This window comes from Notolabrus celidotus, chromosome 10, assembly GCF_009762535.1.
Source record: "Notolabrus celidotus isolate fNotCel1 chromosome 10, fNotCel1.pri, whole genome shotgun sequence".
NCBI lineage: Eukaryota > Metazoa > Chordata > Actinopteri > Labriformes > Labridae > Notolabrus > Notolabrus celidotus.
Window position 1 is genome coordinate 36,754,197 of NC_048281.1, and position 18,757 is coordinate 36,772,953.

Here is an 18,757-nt window from a genome sequence, read left to right on the forward strand (position 1 = left end):
ACTCTGTCAGGGCTCTCTATGGCGTGCATGTTGTTTCCTGTTGATACAACACGGGGCTGTGCTGGAGGCTGTTGTTACACTCTCACTGTGTGTGTGTGTGTGTGCGTGCGTGTGTGTGTGGATTAGTGGATAGTGAGTTGAGGATATGAGGCCCTGTGTTTCTGTCACTGGTCTAACCTCTCAGAGTGTGACCTAACCCCTCGCCCCCTGAGAGGACGTAACTCTTCATGTTCTGTGTGATCAGGCGGAGATCGGCTGGAGGAAGGAGGCCTACCACCTGCTGGTGTTCGCCACAGACGACGTCCCTCACCTGGCTCTGGACGGCCGGCTGGGAGGCCTCGTCCAGCCTCACGACGGGGAGTGTCACCTGAACGAGAAGAACGAGTACAGCGCCTCCACGGAGATGGTAAGAGGAGCGTCCTGGTCTCCGCCCCCTTCATTAAAGCTGTTAGAGGCTTTGTGTGATAAGAGCAGCGTCAGGGTGCAACTACACTTAATGTCCATAAGTGGATGGTTATGTCATTATGAATGTTGTTGACATGACATCGTTCTCTGAGGTGAGTCATCTCACATCCTTAATGTCTCTGCAGAGACTCGTGCACCGACATGAAGCAACAGATACACAGGAGTTAGTCCTCCAAAGTCTATAAGCGTTTCAGTCTCATGGCTGCAAACAGAAGATCTGTCTGCAGAGTTTATAAAGTGGACGCTGCTCATCGTGGGATCACAGCGCTGATGCATGAGCGTCTGAAGAGGAGACGTGTCACATATCTGAAGTTAAAGCCACACTGTGTGATTTCCCTCTCATTGGCATTTTCAGTTCCTCTCCTTAAAACCTTCCTCCTTCCACACTTCATCTTCTCTTTCCTCGTCTCCTTTCCTTGAGAAGAAATACTCCACCTTCTTCCTCACACGTCAGCCTCCTCCAAGAAGGCAAGGAGCGGCCTCCAGAGAGCTGAGGACGTCTTCACAGAGTAACGGCCAAATTCCACCAGATCCGTCTCTGATCCGTCACAGCTCTTGATCTGATCGGTTTCTATTCTAGTCCATGTGTTAACTTCCACTGGATCCGCTCCGTTGCGTTCTGGCGGCGTCTCTGATCCAGCAGGTCAGAGTCCTCCTGATCAGATACACAAGACTTCTATGTTTGCTGGATTCCAATCATTCTCATCAATCTCAACAGAGCAGATGGAGCGGGACAGGAAGTCAGGTTTCACCAAAACAAAATGAAAACATCCGGTTAATTGGGTGGGTGTTGACGGACGAGAGAGCACCGGTCCGCAGCGGATCAGAGACGGACCGGACATGGATCTGGTAGAAGTCTCGTGTTAGATGTAGGAACCTGAGTCTCTCCATTTGTATGACTGACATCATGTTAGAGATCCATTCCTGAAAAGGAGTGGACGGGGACTTCCACTCCTTCAGAATAAGTCTCTTGGCAGCTATCATCCCAAATGTTAGTGATGGTCACACAGAAGAGGAGAGATCCTTAGTGGACAGACAAAGACTGCAGGTCCAGGTTCTGACTGAACAAGTCTTTTATAGACCTTAGAGAACCAGGTAGTAAAAATCAGTTAGAGGAGGACAGAACCAAAGAGTTGAGTCTCTCTGAATGTAATCCTACGTGTGTTTCTTTAACCTGCAGTAGAAAACTCTGGACTTCACTGTAACACACTGAGGGAACTTTCCTCTGCTGTGAGCAGACGCTGGAATGTCCTCTGTTTACCTTCAGAGTGACTCAGAGGTGTGTCAGAGACCGTGAGCCCTTCACCTCCTCTGAAGAGACGGGTTTATATTTAAGACATGGAGTCCTCTGGCTCTGCTCCAAGTACACATCACTGCAGTGTAGTTCTTCTGTCCTGAGCGCGCTCGGCTAAACGCCGCGGCGTGCTTTAACCCAGCAACGTGTGCGTATTAATAGAAACACCATGTGGAGGTAATTGCAGAGGGGAGGGGAAATACTCGGCGCTACACCTGGAGGCTGCCAGTAAAAACCGCACACAGACTGTGGACATGTAACTGCAGCGCTGAAGCATGCAGACGTACGACGACACAGACGAGCCGAGGATGAGGAGGGATCATCGGTTCACTGTGAAGGAGACAAACAGAGACGCTTCACATGTTGTTTAAACACGAGCAGGATGATTTAATCAACATCATGTGGATGTCACTGAGCGCCAATTAAATCAGGATTGTTCTGATTTCTGCTTCAGATTAATTTTCCTCTTAATTTAGAAAAACTGAGGCCACAGAGGAGAGACTCTGATCTGAGAGAGAGAGGATGAAACCTCCTCGTCTTCCTCTCTGACAATGATTCATCAGAGAGTTGTTGAAAGAGGAGCGAGGGTCTGCAGGATCCAGACTCTGCAGGATCCAGACTCTGCAGAATGAAGACTCTGCAGGATCCAGACTCTGCAGAATCAAGACTCTGCAGGATCCAGACTCTGCAGGATCCAGACTCTGATAGAGACTAGATAAAAACAGCTTTATGATGAAGCTCTGCAGAGCTGCTCAGGCACATAAAGCTTGTTCTTTGGGATGCTATGAAAGCGTTCTATTTGGTACAGACGTCAGAAAAGTCACATCATCAGGATTTTGATTAAATCCGTGTCTGTGCCTGAAGCCTACATGTTGCACCCAGAGTTTGTTGCTCTCACTAGTTTCCATCTCTCGTCACGTCCTCACATTAACTGAATCCTCTCAGTCTGGTGTCTCCCTCCTCTCCTGCAGCTCTGCTTCACTCCTCCTGATCTATCTCTCCGTCTGTGAGTCGTGTTGTTTCTCCTTCAGTCCGATCTGTCGCTGATAAAAACCTCTGGAATTAGATTTTCCGTTGGTCGATCTGAAATGAAAGCTTTGTGGAGACTGAACTCCGTCCAAGGAAAACATCCATGACCCCGAGTGTGATGTGGACTGATTCTGGTGTCTGAGTCTGTGAGACCGGGGTGTGATGAAGACGAGCTCTTAAAGCGGCCCAGATTAGATCTGACTCTGGACTCTGACATGTCTTTTATAGGAAGTTGGAATCAGATGTGGTGGGAGCAGCTCTAGACCACTCTGAGTCAGATTATGAACAGAGACCCAACACCAAGACCGGATCAGACTCAGTCTGACCCCACCTTTATCCACCATGAGCATTACACCTCACAGTATTTAGCTAGTTACAGCGGAGAGGACAAACTTCCTTTAACAGGCAGAAACCTCCAGCAGGACCAGACTCATGTTAGACACACATCTGCTGAGACCGTGTTGGAGAGAGGGATAGAGGGAGATGAAGAGAGAGAGAGATGATAGTGGGGAGACGGATAGTAGCCACAGCAGGAGGACGTCTACAGCAGCTCAGAGGAACCTACGGGACAAGGGGAAGTGAGGGGAAGACATGCAGCACGTTGTCAAGGCCGAGAATCAAACCTGCCACTGCTGCAACAAGAACTCTATCTTCTGTACACGGGGCGCATAATTACCCATAACCCCCTGCTCCGTCTCTCTCCACAGGACTATCCTTCTCTGGCGCTCCTCGGGGAGAAACTGGCAGAAAACAACATCTTCCTCATCTTTGCTGTGACCAAACGTCTCTACGTTATTTATAAGGTGATTCAAGTTCACAGATTTATCTTTATCAGATATTTATTTATGATCCTTTAAACTGAGTCTGTGACTTCTCCTCCTACAAAGAACTTCACTGCTCTGATACCCGGGACCACGGTGGAGATCCTGGACCAGGACTCTAAGAATGTGATCCAGCTGATCGTTGCAGCGTACAATGTGAGTACAGAGAGTGTGTGTGTGGTTTCCTGTGTGTGTGTGTGTGTGTGTGTGTGTGTGTGTGTGTGTGTGAGTAGTGGAGGAGGAAAATGAGGTGAACTCTTCCTCTCTCTTTTAATGAGCCTCCAGCAGACTCACACGCTGCAGCGCTCACGTTTAGAGCTGAAGTGGTTTAACAGCTGATCATGAAGCAGGTCAGCTTCGTCTCACACGGATGGACGTGATTGGTTGATTAATACCTCACAACAAAGTTCAGATTATAGAGGAATAATTGAGACTTCTTGAAATTAACTCAAGCCAGAATCTTTTTAATTAAAGTTATCTAAAAATAGTACATGTTACCCATTATAGTAAAAAATACAAATAGTAGCTAACCTTTAAATAAAACCTTGAAATGTAAAGTGTAATGAGTTTTCTGCCTTTCTTTGTTTCCAGATGACTCCTGAGTTTAGAGTCAGTGAACAGTTAATGATCTAAAGCATCAGCAGCAGCAGGTTCATTCATAACACACAGGAAACACAGACACATGCTCATATAGGGAGGGTCACTTTCTGCAGACCAGCTAAATGAAGACACATTAAATCACTCTGAGGTACAGGGGGGGTCACGAGTCTTTGGGACCTATATTTTGGGGGTTGTGTGCTGAAAAGTTTGGGACCCCCTGCAGTAAACTGAACCCTGATCTCTTATAGAATAACAAAGTGAAGCTGAGCTCCTCCTCATGCAGTCAGCCTCTCCCTGAGTGTTTTCCTGCGTGGGCGTTCAGATTCTTCCTCTGCTCGGTCAGGAGGAGCTGCGTCTTATTCTGGCCCTGCGGCGGCGGCGGCGTATTCTCTGCGACAGAACCTCGTGTCAGACGCAGACTTGACGTGCTGAGCGTGTGGGAGGGAGCCTGAATGAAGCTCTTTGACTCGCTGCCTTATTAACATTCCAGCTGCCACGTTATATCCACCGCTTGTCGGCTTTGCCAAACGCTGTGAGCTTACTTTGTGTGAGCCAGTGATTTTTTCCTCCAGTTTGAGCCGCTGCTCGCTGTGAGGGTCAGGAGAGAGTGAGAGAGAGGGATGAAGGAGAGCTAATCCATGCACAGAGAGCATGATCCTGATTTCTCCCTGGCACAGTTTAAACACTGAATGTAGAAGAATAAAGTCTGCTGCACGGAGCCTGATGCAGCAGCCTCGGTGTGTCAACCTGCGTCCCCTCTCAGAGCTCGTGGTTTCAGAGTTTAACTATAAAAATGTGTCTAACCGAGGCCTCACATTCCCCATGTTTCACTCTTTTCCACTCTGTTACTCAACCCGAGCTGACGGAGGAACACTGAGATGCTTTTATATAACGTGGCTCCAGTGGAAAATAAGAGAGGTTTCATTGAACCATGCACCAGCAGGAATCTCTGAGCTGTTTCACAAACTAATAAACTGTGTTGTCCTCAGAACATCCGCTCCAAGGTGGAGCTGTCGGTGTGGGATCACCCAGAGGACATCGGTCTCTCCTTCACCGCCACATGTCAGGACGGACAGCCGCTGCCGGGCCTCAGGAAGTGTGCTGACCTGAAGATCGGAGACACGGTGAGTCCCTGTCCACGCTCTGCTCCCCGTGTAAATGTTTCATGTTGAAGAAGCCACCAACGTTTCCTCTTAAGGGTTATGAAAACTTAATAAGTGGTTTTACAGGAGGCTGATATTTTTAAACCGGGGGTCTGTGTTTGGTGCAGGACTTTGGAGACGCTTCAGCTCCTTAAAAAGGTTTAACGGCTGCAGTGGTGTCCCCACAGGAACATGTGCATCCTCCTAAAGATCTTAATGTCCCGGACAGGCTCAGGGTTTTAATCTGCTTCTGATATCACAGAAGGATCCTTTCAGACGTGGACAGTTTGTTCGGGTAAGATCTGTTCTCTTTGCACAAGACAGCCGGGACATGGCTCGCTATAAATGAACGCCCCTCAGTCCGGCATGTTTGCATCAAAGGTCCAGTTTCTCTGTGATCTGAAACACATCAGGACACGTGTCTGAAATGTTCCAGCTCGTTCTGCCAGAGGTCAATATTTCTGATCACATTCAGAGTCTCTCTCTGACTGAGCTGAGGACACATTCAGAGCCTCTCTCTGACTGAGCTGAGGACACATTCAGAGTCTCTCTCTGACTGAGCTGAGGACACATTCAGAGTCTCTCTCTGACTGAGCTGAGGACACATTCAGAGTCTCTCTCTGACTGAGCTGAGGACACATTCAGAGTCTCTCTCTGAGCTGAGCTGAGGACACATTCAGAGTCTCTCTCTGACTGAGCTGAGGACACATTCAGAGTCTCTCTCTCTCTGAGCTGAGGACACATTCAGAGTCTCTCTCTGACTGAGCTGAGGACACATTCAGAGTCTCTCTCTGACTGAGCTGAGGACACATACAGAGTCTCTCTCTGAGCTGAGCTGAGGACACATTCAGAGCCTCTCTCTGACTGAGCTGAGGACACATTCAGAGTCTCTCTCTGACTGAGCTGAGGACACATTCAGAACCTCTCTCTGAGCTGAGGACACATTCAGAGCCTCTCTCTGAGCTGAGCTGAGGACACATTCAGAGTCTCTCTCTGAGCTGAGCTGAGGACACATTCAGAGCCTCTCTCTGACTGAGCTGAGGACACATTCAGAGCCTCTCTCTTTATGAGCTGAGGACACATTCAGAGTCTCTCTCTTTATGAGCTGAGGACACATTCAGAGTCTCTCTCTCTCTGAGCTGAGGACACATTCAGAGTCTCTCTCTGACTGAGCTGAGGACACATTCAGAGTCTCTCTCTGACTGAGCTGAGGACACATTCAGAGTCTCTCTCTGACTGAGCTGAGGACACATTCAGAGCCTCTCTCTGACTGAGCTGAGGACACATTCAGAGTCTCTCTGAGCTGAGCTGAGGACACATTCAGAGCCTCTCTCTGACTGAGCTGAGGACACATTCAGAGCCTCTCTCTTTATGAGCTGAGGACACATTCAGAGTCTCTCTCTGACTGAGCTGAGGACACATTCAGAACCTCTCTCTGAGCTGAGGACACATTCAGAGCCTCTCTCTGAGCTGAGCTGAGGACACATTCAGAGTCTCTCTCTGAGCTGAGCTGAGGACACATTCAGAGCCTCTCTCTGACTGAGCTGAGGACACATTCAGAGCCTCTCTCTTTATGAGCTGAGGACACATTCAGAGTCTCTCTCTTTATGAGCTGAGGACACATTCAGAGTCTCTCTCTCTCTGAGCTGAGGACACATTCAGAGTCTCTCTCTGACTGAGCTGAGGACACATTCAGAGTCTCTCTCTGACTGAGCTGAGGACACATTCAGAGCCTCTCTCTGACTGAGCTGAGGACACATTCAGAGTCTCTCTCTGACTGAGCTGAGGACACATTCAGAGTCTCTCTCTGACTGAGCTGAGGACACATTCAGAGCCTCTCTCTGACTGAGCTGAGGACACATTCAGAGCCTCTCTCTGACTGAGCTGAGGACACATTCAGAGCCTCTCTCTCTCTGAGCTGAGGACACATTCAGAGTCTCTCTCTGACTGAGCTGAGGACACATTCAGAGTCTCTCTCTGAGCTGAGGACACATTCAGAGCCTCTCTCTGAGCTGAGGACACATTCAGAGCCTCTCTCTGAGCTGAGCTGAGGACACATTCAGAGTCTCTCTCTGACTGAGCTGAGGACACATTCAGAGTCTCTCTCTGACTGAGCTGAGGACACATTCAGAGTCTCTCTCTGACTGAGCTGAGGACACATTCAGAGCCTCTCTCTGACTGAGCTGAGGACACATTCAGAGTCTCTCTCTGACTGTGCTGAGGACACATTCAGAGTCTCTCTCTGACTGAGCTGAGGACACATTCAGAGTCTCTCTCTGACTGAGCTGAGGACACATTCAGAGTCTCTCTCTGACTGAGCTGAGGACACATTCAGAGCCTCTCTCTGAGCTGAGCTGAGGACACATTCAGAGTCTCTCTCTGAGCTGAGCTGAGGACACATTCAGAGTCTCTCTCTGAGCTGAGCTGAGGACACATTCAGAGTCTCTCTCTGACTGAGCTGAGGACACATTCAGAGCCTCTCTCTGAGCTGAGCTGAGGACACATTCAGAGTCTCTCTCTGAGCTGAGCTGAGGACACATTCAGAGCCTCTCTCTGAGCTGAGCTGAGGACACATTCAGAGTCTCTCTCTGAGCTGAGCTGAGGACACATTCAGAGTCTCTCTCTGAGCTGAGCTGAGGACACATTCAGAGTCTCTCTCTGAGCTGAGCTGAGGACACATTCAGAGCCTCTCTCTGAGCTGAGCTGAGGACACATTCAGAGTCTCTCTCTGAGCTGAGCTGAGGACACATTCAGAGTCTCTCTCTGACTAAGCTGAGGACACATTCAGAGCCTCTCTCTGAGCTGAGGACACATTCAGAGCCTCTCTGAGCTGAGCTGAGGACACATTCAGAGTCTCTCTCTGACTGAGCTGAGGACACATTCAGAGTCTCTCTCTGAGCTGAGGACACATTCAGAGTCTCTCTCTCTGAGCTGAGGACACATTCAGAGTCTCTCTCTCTGAGCTGAGGACACATTCAGAGCCTCTCTGAGCTGAGCTGAGGACACATTCAGAGTCTCTCTCTGAGCTGAGCTGAGGACACATTCAGAGTCTCTCTCTGAGCTGAGCTGAGGACACATTCAGAGTCTCTCTCTGACTGAGCTGAGGACACATTCAGAGTCTCTCTCTGAGCTGAGCTGAGGACACATTCAGAGTCTCTCTCTGACTGAGCTGAGGACACATTCAGAGTCTCTCTCTGACTGAGCTGAGGACACATTCAGAGTCTCTCTCTGACTAAGCTGAGGACACATTCAGAGCCTCTCTCTGAGCTGAGGACACATTCAGAGCCTCTCTGAGCTGAGCTGAGGACACATTCAGAGTCTCTCTCTGACTGAGCTGAGGACACATTCAGAGTCTCTCTCTGAGCTGAGGACACATTCAGAGTCTCTCTCTCTGAGCTGAGGACACATTCAGAGTCTCTCTCTCTGAGCTGAGGACACATTCAGAGCCTCTCTGAGCTGAGCTGAGGACACATTCAGAGTCTCTCTCTGACTGAGCTGAGGACACATTCAGAGTCTCTCTCTGAGCTGAGCTGAGGACACATTCAGAGTCTCTCTCTGAGCTGAGCTGAGGACACATTCAGAGTCTCTCTCTGACTGAGCTGAGGACACATGGAAACTAAGATGTGAGAAGCTGTTGGATGGAGGCGCTGCACGATTTAAAAAGGAGTAGAAATACTGTCGGTACAAGAAGACGTGAATTTGAGGACTTTGTGTTTTTTAAAAGTGGATATTTTGTGAGATATCAAAAAGAAAAGACAGAAATGCGTCCTCGTCAGCACCAGGACTGACATCAAAGTGTCCTGCTGCATGTCTTAGTGTTTTAGAAAAGCTCAATATTTGATCTTTTAAAGGCTTCAGGTTAGAGACTGAGTCTGGAAATCAAGTCGCACATTTTCAAAGAAGGCACTGAACAATGTAAGGATCACTGTTGCACACTTTTGTGTTTTAAAAAACGAGATCTGGCTCTCTTATTTTGAAATGCATCTTTTCTAGAGAAGCGTGTCGTTGTTTTTGGAAGCAGAACATTTAATCCGTCTGTGTCTGTGAATAAGATAACGTGTGCAATATGTGCTGCAGGATTACACCAGAGATGCTGTGGTTATTCATGGTGCTCTGTGAACATTCGGCTCCTCGTGCTGTTTTTTTTAAGCATGCAAGGATATGTTGCCATGGAAACAACATCCTGAGCAAAGAGGCTCAGGTGTTTTGGTAAAAAACGTGTCCGCATGTTTCAGCACAGCGTCTTCACTCTGCAGACTCTCTCTCTCTGATTGAGACGTGAACACGAGGTTTAATGAGGAGGTTTAATCTCCTGGTTAAAGTCTTCAGATTTAATAAAACCTAAAGGTGATACAGGAAGAGTCTGAAGAAGCAAGCCTGAACCTGGATATGAGTCTGAGAAGGGTTCTGGTCTCTGTCTGTAGTCTGAGGAGTATCCACCAATCAGGTGTCAGCAGGAGAAACAGTCTGTGTGGAGAGCAACAGCAGGTGTTCTAGAATTCTGACTTTGATGATGTCAGAATTCTGACTTTGATGATGTCAGAATTCTGTCTTTGATGATGTCAGAATTCTGTCTTTGATGATGTCAGAATTCTGTCTTTGATGATGTCAGAGTTCTGTCTTTGATGATGTCAGAATTCTGTCTTTGATGATGTCAGAGTTCTGTCTTTGATGATGTCAGAATTCTGTCTTTGATGATGTCAGAGTTCTGTCTTTGATGATGTCAGAGTTCTGCAGAACTCTGACATCATCAAAGACATGTCTTTGATGATGTCAGAGTTCTGTCTTTGATGATGTCAGAATTCTGTCTTTGATGATGTCAGAGTTCTGTCTTTGATGATGTCAGAATTCTGTCTTTGATGATGTCAGAGTTCTGTCTTTGATGATGTCAGAATTCTGTCTTTGATGATGTCAGAGTTCTGTCTTTGATGATGTCAGAGTTCTGTCTTTGATGATGTCAGAATTCTGTCTTTGATGATGTCAGAATTCTGTCTTTGATGATGTCAGAGTTCTGTCTTTGATGATGTCAGAATTCTGTCTTTGATGATGTCAGAATTCTGTCTTTGATGATTTCAGAATTCTGTCTTTGATGATGTCAGAATTCTGTCTTTGATGATGTCAGAGTTCTGTCTTTGATGATGTCAGAGTTCTGTCTTTGATGATGTCAGAGTTCTGTCTTTGATGATGTCAGAATTCTGTCTTTGATGATGTCAGAGTTCTGTCTTTGATGATGTCAGAATTCTGAGAACAAATGGAACATTCCATGAAGAAGGTCAGAGCTAAAGAAACATCAGTGTCTCTAATCCTCTTTCATAGACCTCCATTCAACAAACAAACATTGTAGACGTAGTTTTCTTCTCCTCTTGAGGACAGACCTGACAAAGCTGGACTTTGGACTTTGGACTAATCTGCATCATGATGTTGTTATTTCAGCAAACTGAAGACCCAGGTTTTCTGAACGTTGATTCATGAGCTCATGATCTGCAGCTGTCATGTTTTAATGGTTACTTATCAGAAACAATAAATCCCATGTGTGGTTCAGTGTAGAGTCGTATTGAATTCAGAGATTAGGTTGAGGAGGTTTTAGTCCGGCCTGACTCTGCTCTCCTCTCTGTCACACTCAGACTCTCAGTCAGCGGCGAGTTGTGACTCGGCAGTCTGGGCTGAACGCAGAGTGACCTTTGAATCCATTTCCAGAGAGTTCCTGTCTGATGAAACCAAGCCGGGCTGAGGGGGAGGGGATTGATAGGAAGTGTTGGCATCTGTTGAAGAGAAGTAATGACTGTGAGAGGTCACACCAGGACACAGTCTGTCCTTCTCCGTACCTCAAACACTGTCTGTGTGTCCCTGAGTGTTTACGCTCCCTGATAATGGTGTCATTTTTAAACATCTTATCTGCTCTCTGCAGAAGAAGTAAAGAGGCTCATATTATTATTATTGTTCCACAGCTTCTTGGCGGAGCTGGATCAGTCCTCAGGGAGGATCTCTCCTCTCAGCTGGGTTCAATCAGCTTCATGAAAGCTGTGAGTCTCACGCTGTCCTCCTGCAGACTCAGTGAAGTGTTTGTCCTGGCCGACCTTCTGCCTCACATTCATTAAGACTGGAGGAGGAGTCCATTACTGCGGCGGGGGTTTTATTATAGTATCTGATAATCCTGCAGGCCTGGAGGTCTGAGAGTCAGGAGGGAGGTCCCCCTGCAGCATGAAGTCCAACTGAATCCGGCTCTTTAGGTGCTGGACTGAGGATGTGTTGATCTTTGACCCTACATCTCCATTTTCCTGTCTTCACTTCGCTTTAGCGCTCCCTGTGTTAGTCTGAGGTCATGTCCTTGTTATCAGATCCTCCTCACCTCACTGCCTGAGAACCAGAAGACCCAGATCCTGATCCACCAAAGGGCCGTGCAGCTTCTGCGCCTGCTGAACGTGTGCACATGAGCCAAGAAGACATGGTCTAATTCACAAAGCATGTAAAGGGTTAAATGCTCCATAAAGAGCTCTGCAGAGCAAACAGTGTCTTTGTGCACCTGTGCTGTTTGCATGCATTTAAATGATTGATGATGAGGAATATTCTTATTGATGATTGGCTGCAGCATGCTGTAAGCTTCAGCTCTGTTACCCTATCATGCTTCAACAGCTGTTTGGTCTTACTCTCACAACATCCTCCCTGAAGATGAAATAAAGTCTTGCAGCTCTTTGCACTCTGCTCTGTTTTGCATCTGATCCTGGACTCGTACGTCCCCCCTCTCTCGTCCTGCAGGAGCTCAGATTTGTGTAAAGATCAGGAGCTGAAGGCGAGGGGACAGGATAATCTCACATCTTAATGACTCTGAATCTTGCACAGACCTCTCTCTGGTAGTCACTTTGTATTCTGCTCAGTGGCTCGGTCTAGATTTGTATTGAGTCCTGGATCCATTGAGTCCTGCGAGCTTCATACATGCAGGCTCACAGTGAGCTCCCTAAACCCCCTGAGCTCCTCTCTGCACCGCTTTATTTTCCTGGTTTTGGGACAGGAGCGGGTTTTAGGAGGAGCTGGGGCAGAATAACACCAGTGAATGGAGGAGAGGAGGAGGGGGGGCTGGCTGTGGTCTTTTATCCATGGCGGTGAAAGGAGACCGAGGGTGCCAAGCTTCCCAGTCTTTCTCTGTGGAGGACACGGCCCCGTCCTCGTCCCAGGTGTCACTCACTGCGTCCGTGTGAGCCTGATGCTGCATCTCAATGACGGCACACAAAGGCGGTCGGGGGGAGGCCTGTGAAAGTCCAAACCCTGAATGGAGAGAGCTGGAGGGGGGGCGCTGCAGGCCGGGGGAGTGTGTAGATGTATATGCATATGAATGAACGTGAGTCTGCGCTGACATACCAAAGGTTTCATGTCCAAACTGAATGATTCAAACATAGTTACATGTTGTTGTGTTTGACCTTCTCTAACAGTTTGTCCTTGTTAATTGAATTTGGAGCAGTCATATGAATTCCAGCGTGAAGCAGCTGTCACCGTGGGGATTTCTCTCCCTCCATAAAGAGAGGCTTGTTTTAAACTCTGAGTTAAAAACATCCTGAGTACTCGTCTCTCCTGTTCCTGACAGCTGTCCTTGAATCACCCTCAAAGAGTTAAACCTTGAGTCTTGTCTCACCTCTACCTCGACGTCCTCCTGACCTCGCCTCCGTCCGAATGAATCCTCATGACCGGAAGGCCCGGCCTCCTCGGGACTCACATTTACAGTAAATGTAATTGTGTCCTCGTTAAGTCGTTAAGCTTCCCGCGCTGAATGAAGGGAGAGTCCGGGGCGGCATGTGACGTAGGCGCTTCCTGAGTCCAGAATGAAGTCTTGTGTTGTGGACTGGAGATCTTCAAGCAGGAAGAAGAGATCGTATTCATAAGAGAGGTCGCCATGTTGGAAACTCTGACTCCTGTTTCACTTTGTGGCTTCAGGAGCTAAAGAGATGGAGTCATGTTTTTGTACCACGTTTATTTCAGCTGAACATGTTCTTAAAGAGCCGTCTCTTAGGAGCTCCTTACCTTTTGGAGCGAGCCCCTAGTGGATGTTTAAGGAACTGCAGCTTTTGGCACTTTTTTTCTTAAAGTTATATGTTTGGGCACTTTGGCCTTCAACAGGAGGAGACATGCAGCAAGTGATCAAGGCCGGGAGTTGAACCAACAACTGCTGCGATGAGGACTATAAAGTCTGTATATTTGGCGAGCTGAGACCGCTACACCAACAGCGCCCCAGCTTTTGGCACTTTGGCATCAGTTTGATTTTCGACATCAGACGTTGCAGATTAGATTTATTAGCGCTGCCTTTTACTGTTTTATTCATGCCAGAGATGAACGGACTACACGGATCAGAAGAACTTTACAAAGCAAAGATGAAAAGCAAGGCGTGGCTCGTTTAGACAGGGTGCCTGCAAACGTCATGCAGACTCAGTTAAAGGTACATTAAAGCCGTACTTTGGATCAGGACTTCAGCAGAGAGGTGGATTTGTTGGTGGTGGCAGCTCGGGAACCAGAGGATGGCCGGTTGAGTCCTGGTACTGACCAAAGTCTGGAGGTTGGACTGATTTCTGGACTGCTGCTGTACGTTCATATTTTCAGGGATACAATATAATTCAGTATGTTTAAATATAGCTTATTGTTCCTGTGTGTCCATGTGACCAGCAAGGCGGAGCCACCAGAAAGTGGGAGGAGACTATTGTTGATTCAGTTTGTCCAGCTGACAACATTCACCTGTCAATCAAAGCAGACCGCCCCTCAAGCTAAACTCAGAGTCCTGTAGAAACAGCTGAGTTTAAAACTCATCAGCAGAAATGAGCTAAAGAAGCTTGAGAAGTTGAATTCTGTTGTAAAGTTTGGGAGACTTTCCTCTTCAAACAGCCCCTCCAGGAGCTGAACCTCAAACTGTGGTGATGATAGTAAAGTGAATCCTGATGTTTGAGCTGGTTTTGTTAACTGAAGCATTGAAACTCTTCTTCTCGGTGGTGTTAAACTTATCATCGCTCATATTCACGTGATGCATTCAGTGTGAGTTTTAAAGACGTATGTCTGCAGAGGGGGAGCTGGTTGTGTCTGCCACAGGAAAGCTGAGGTGTTTATTCTGCAGATCTGAAACAGGATTTAATCGCAGTGAGACATATTTGGTCTGAAGTTTCAGGAGCCTGAAGGAGAAGCAGGGCGAATATTTAGATCCAGATCCAGACGCTGCTGCCAAGAACAGCAGCTGCTGCAGGAGAGGGAGGTCTACTCTCTGAAGTGTGTGTGTGAGGGTGAAGAAGAGGTTCTCCTCGATGACAGTTCGGATCTTTGAATCCACCATTCTTCAGTCTGTTTGTTTGGAGCTGAGATATCTAACATGCCTCAGAGTCAAGGCTCCAGTGTGTCATGGATCAGAGCCCAACCAGCGCCCCGGTCCTGTTTTCATATGTAAACATGCATCAGTTCACCAGCCTGTCAGCGGTTCATGAAGCAGGCGGCGTTCAGGACTCAGACTCTGGTGGAGAGAAAACGAAGGGGACTCTGGCTGCAGAGAAAAAACAGGCGGGGGGTTGGGTTTCACTTCCTTCCTCAGAGCAATCAGGAGGGTGGAGGTCCTGTGTCATGTCCTACTTTCCTTCTCTCTTTCTGCAGAGGAAACATCCCTCCATCAGCTCTCTGTGAACATGAGGGTGTAAACACAGGGTCATGTGTGGGTCACGTTTACAGAGCTGCAGAGAAGACTCTGAACTTCAAGTTATCATTCCTCCATCAGTGTTTCTGTATCTTCTCTCTGATCACACCCTCTGTTTCCTCTCTGTCCTAGGTGTCCTTCAACGTGAGCGTGGAGGCGAGGAGCTGCCCTCCCGGCGGCGCCGATCAGAGCTTCACCATCAAGCCGGTGGGCTTTAAGGACCGCCTGGAGGTGACCCTGGATTATCAGTGTGACTGCGGCTGCAGCAAGAAAGCTCAAACCAACAGCAGCATCTGCAGCTCCATAGGTGACGCCTCCATCCTCATGTTTATCTCTTCACTCAGGATGGAGCAGATCATGTCAGCCTGTTGGAAGATAGTTTAAAGTGACAGAGCAGACCTGTAGAAGAAGTCTTTGCAGCTTCCTCCTCTCTGTCCCTGGCCTTGTGTTTAAACCTCTCCTCCCTCAGTTCATTAAAAACACTCCTCTCCCCCTGCAGGCACGTATAACTGCGGGATGTGTCACTGCGAGCCGGGCTACCTGGGCGCCCGCTGCGAGTGCCAGGAGGGCGAGGCCAGCAGCATGTACCTGAGCGCCTGCAGGGAGGCGGAGGGCAAGCAGGTCTGCAGCGGGAGAGGAGAGTGCAGCTGCAACCAGTGCCTCTGCTACGAGTCCGAGTTCGGGAAGATCTACGGGAGCTACTGCGAGTGTGACGACTTCTCCTGCGCCCGACACAAAGGCATCCTCTGCTCAGGTAGGAGGCCGCCCTCAGTGTGTGTGTGTGTGTGTGTTCCTCCCTGAGCGCTGAGCGTAACCAGAGTCTTCAGATCTGCTGTGTGTCCTGGGTTATAATTAAGAATCCCAGTGCTGAGTCACGCTCCGTTCTTGCTGTGGGAGCGTCTCTGAGGCTCCTCCTGACTCAGAGCAGCGTTTTGTTTTGGATGAGCTCTAACCGTCACCTGCAGGGCGGCTGGCTTCAGTCCCAGAAGAAGCTTCTTCAGAGGAGCAGCTGCTGCAGCGTTCAGATGTTCAGAGAGTGTTTTCTTTTCTCTGGGTGGGTGTTCTGATCTGAGACTCCTGCAGGAGGGAGAGGAGGGACTAGAATAGAAGCAGAGAGATGTGAGATAAAAAACACAGACATTAAGATTGTGTAGCTGCTCTGTCGCTGGCCTTTAATGATCTCCATGTTACCATCCTGCAGCTTAAACATGCTCCATGTATCAGGGATACATGTCCTGATGTCAGTTCATCTCCTCCTCCTGTGCACGTCTCAAACTCTCTCCTCTGTCCTCTCCTTGTACGTTAGTGACGATGTGTGTAAGATCTGTGCAGTGTACCTCCTCACAGGCTGCAGGATTGTTCTGCGTGTGCTGCTGTTTAAAGTTATCTGCAGTATAAACCTTCACAGCTTGGGCTCAGGTTGCACAAAGGTTAAAGGTTAGGACATTATAGGATGAGAGCAGCATTCAGTGTCGGCCGTCTGTCTGCAGGAGATCAGTGTTTGAGTAATCATGTTGAAGTTGGTACAAAAAGTTGGTCTTCTGTCATGTTCTACCTTTACTGACCGCAGAGCAGAGAGAGGAAATATGAGCCGCTCACACATCCCAGTTTACAGCAGTGTTGTAACAAAGGTCAAACATCACCACATCTTTGTGCTTACACTTACTGTTTTCAGGAAACATCATGTTTCACTTCGTTGTTTTGCGGATGATGTGTGAGTATGTCTGTATATCTGCCTCTGAGCTTTAAAAGGAAGGATCCCTGCAGTATTCCCTCCTCGGTTAAAACCCTTTGTGCTTTTAGATTTAACAAACCTCGTCTGTAGTTCAGTCCAGCTTCTTGCGGCTGAGACTGATCGCTAAGGTAGAGACGCTGCACGCTGCACGCTGCACGCTGCACGCTGCACGCTGCACGCTGCACGCTGCCACCATCTTCCTGCGTCTGACGGTGGATCAGAAGCTGTATGACTTCATCACCTCCATGCAAACAACACACAACAGAGGCGTCATATCCTGCAGTGAACGGGCGACGTGTGAGAGCCATCAGACAGAAGAGAGACGTCATCTGATGAGGAGGACTGAAGCCTCCCCTCAGGATTTAACCTCTGAGATAAACCGGCACCACAACAACCCGACTGTTAGGGAAGGAGGATGTGAAGTTTAAGGATGTGAAACACTTATAAACCAAATATAAAACAGCACTGATGAAGGATGAAACTATCACGACGCTTCAGAGAACAGATCTGGAGTTTAAAAGCTGGATTTGTGGAGCACAGCTGTGTGTTTCTCTGCAGGTTCATCAGCTCACCATCCTGTGAGTATTTAAAGGACCTGATTCAAGGTCTTAATTTGAACGATACTCAAAGCAGTCACCCTCCGGTCTGGTCTCCTCTGAGGGTTCTCAGGGTTAAGTCTCTGAGCTGCAGGGACCCTCAGAGAGAGAGAGATCTGGTGTGAAAAGGCAGGTTTGGCTGGATTACCGAGCAGCCTAAGGTTGTTGTGTTCCCAGGACATCGAGTCCAAGACCGCATTCTGGAGCTGGACCTGCTGGATCGTCCCCAGGCCAGCAACTGTTCCCCTGAAACCACAGAGAGGGCTTTGTGGCAGAGGGGCCAGTTTTTGGCGCGCTCTCTGTGACACAATGCGCGGCTGTATTTATCCCAGGCCAGCAGAAACTCAGTGTTTGGATTAGTCAGCAGAGAGGCCGGACTCTCTGGATCCACAGAGAGCCTGTTTGTGTTTGTGACCCGCATCCAGAACCATCATTAAATCTTAACAGTCCACTACCCTCTGTCGCTCCTCCTCCTCCCTCACTCCTCTCCTCCTCCTCTGTGTGGGCGCCATAATGAGTCCTAATGACACCCTGCGCCTCCTCCTCCTCCTCTCCTCCTCTCCTCCTCTCCTTTCCTTTTCTCTTCCTCTCCTCCTCTCCCTTCCTTTTCTCCTCTCCTCTCTACTCCTCTCCTCTCCTTTCCTCCTCTGCTCTCCTCCTCCCCTCCTACCTCGCTCCCTCTCTCTGTAAAATCCCCTCTCTCTCTTTTGAGGAGACTCCACATGAAGTCTTTTCCTCCCCCCTGAGGTAGTGGAGTATCTTGTAAAGATCCTTCAGCTTGGTCTGATGAGTGAGAGAGTGCTCTGAGTGTTCAGACGTATAAACCTCCTCCAGGCTTGGAGGTTTTTATGGAGGATGGAATCAGCTGGCTCCGATCCCTCAGTCTTTTTATTTCTCTCTGTTAAATCTGAAACGTCTGAGAGAAGTTTTCAGTGAGCTCAGGAGGGCGCAGATATCAGTGTGTGGATCTGACGTTCAGATTGAGGAGCGTGAAACCGTCAGATTAAAGATCAGGGCTGATGTCAGACGTTTAAATGATGACGTCTCTTTTAGGAAGTTATTCACATCTGACCACCCGGTCTGTTCTGATCTGGCGTTGTCGTCTCTCTCTCACCGTGTTCAGGAGGATTAAACTCACTGCTGATCGATCTGTTGATTATCGTCAGGGGAACCTGCAATCCTCTTCCTCTCCTCCTCTTCCTCTCCCTCTCCATCCTCTCCTCCTCTTCCTCTCCTCCCCCTTGTCTCCTCCTCTTCCTCTCCTCCCCCTCGTCTCCTCCTCTCCTCCTCTTCTCTCCTCCTCATCCTCGTCCCTCCTCTTCCTCTCTCCTCTCCTCTCCTCCTCCTCCTCTCCTCCTCATCCTCTCCTCCTCATCCTCTCCTCACCCTCTCCTCCTCTTCCTCTCCTCCCCCTCGTCTC

General features: G+C 48.5%; 1 protein-coding gene across 1 annotated transcript in view; it reads left to right on the forward strand.

Moving 5' to 3' along the window:
* itgb5 (integrin, beta 5) overlaps window positions 1-18,757 on the forward strand; it is a 61,877-nt gene that overhangs the window by 9,277 nt on the left and 33,843 nt on the right. Inside the window, exons 7-12 of the mRNA XM_034693711.1 lie at window positions 245-406; window positions 3,496-3,591; window positions 3,676-3,765; window positions 5,199-5,333; window positions 15,139-15,313; window positions 15,506-15,760. Coding sequence (XP_034549602.1) covers window positions 245-406; window positions 3,496-3,591; window positions 3,676-3,765; window positions 5,199-5,333; window positions 15,139-15,313; window positions 15,506-15,760 — 913 coding nt within the window. The remainder of the gene's footprint in view (window positions 1-244; window positions 407-3,495; window positions 3,592-3,675; window positions 3,766-5,198; window positions 5,334-15,138; window positions 15,314-15,505; window positions 15,761-18,757) is intronic.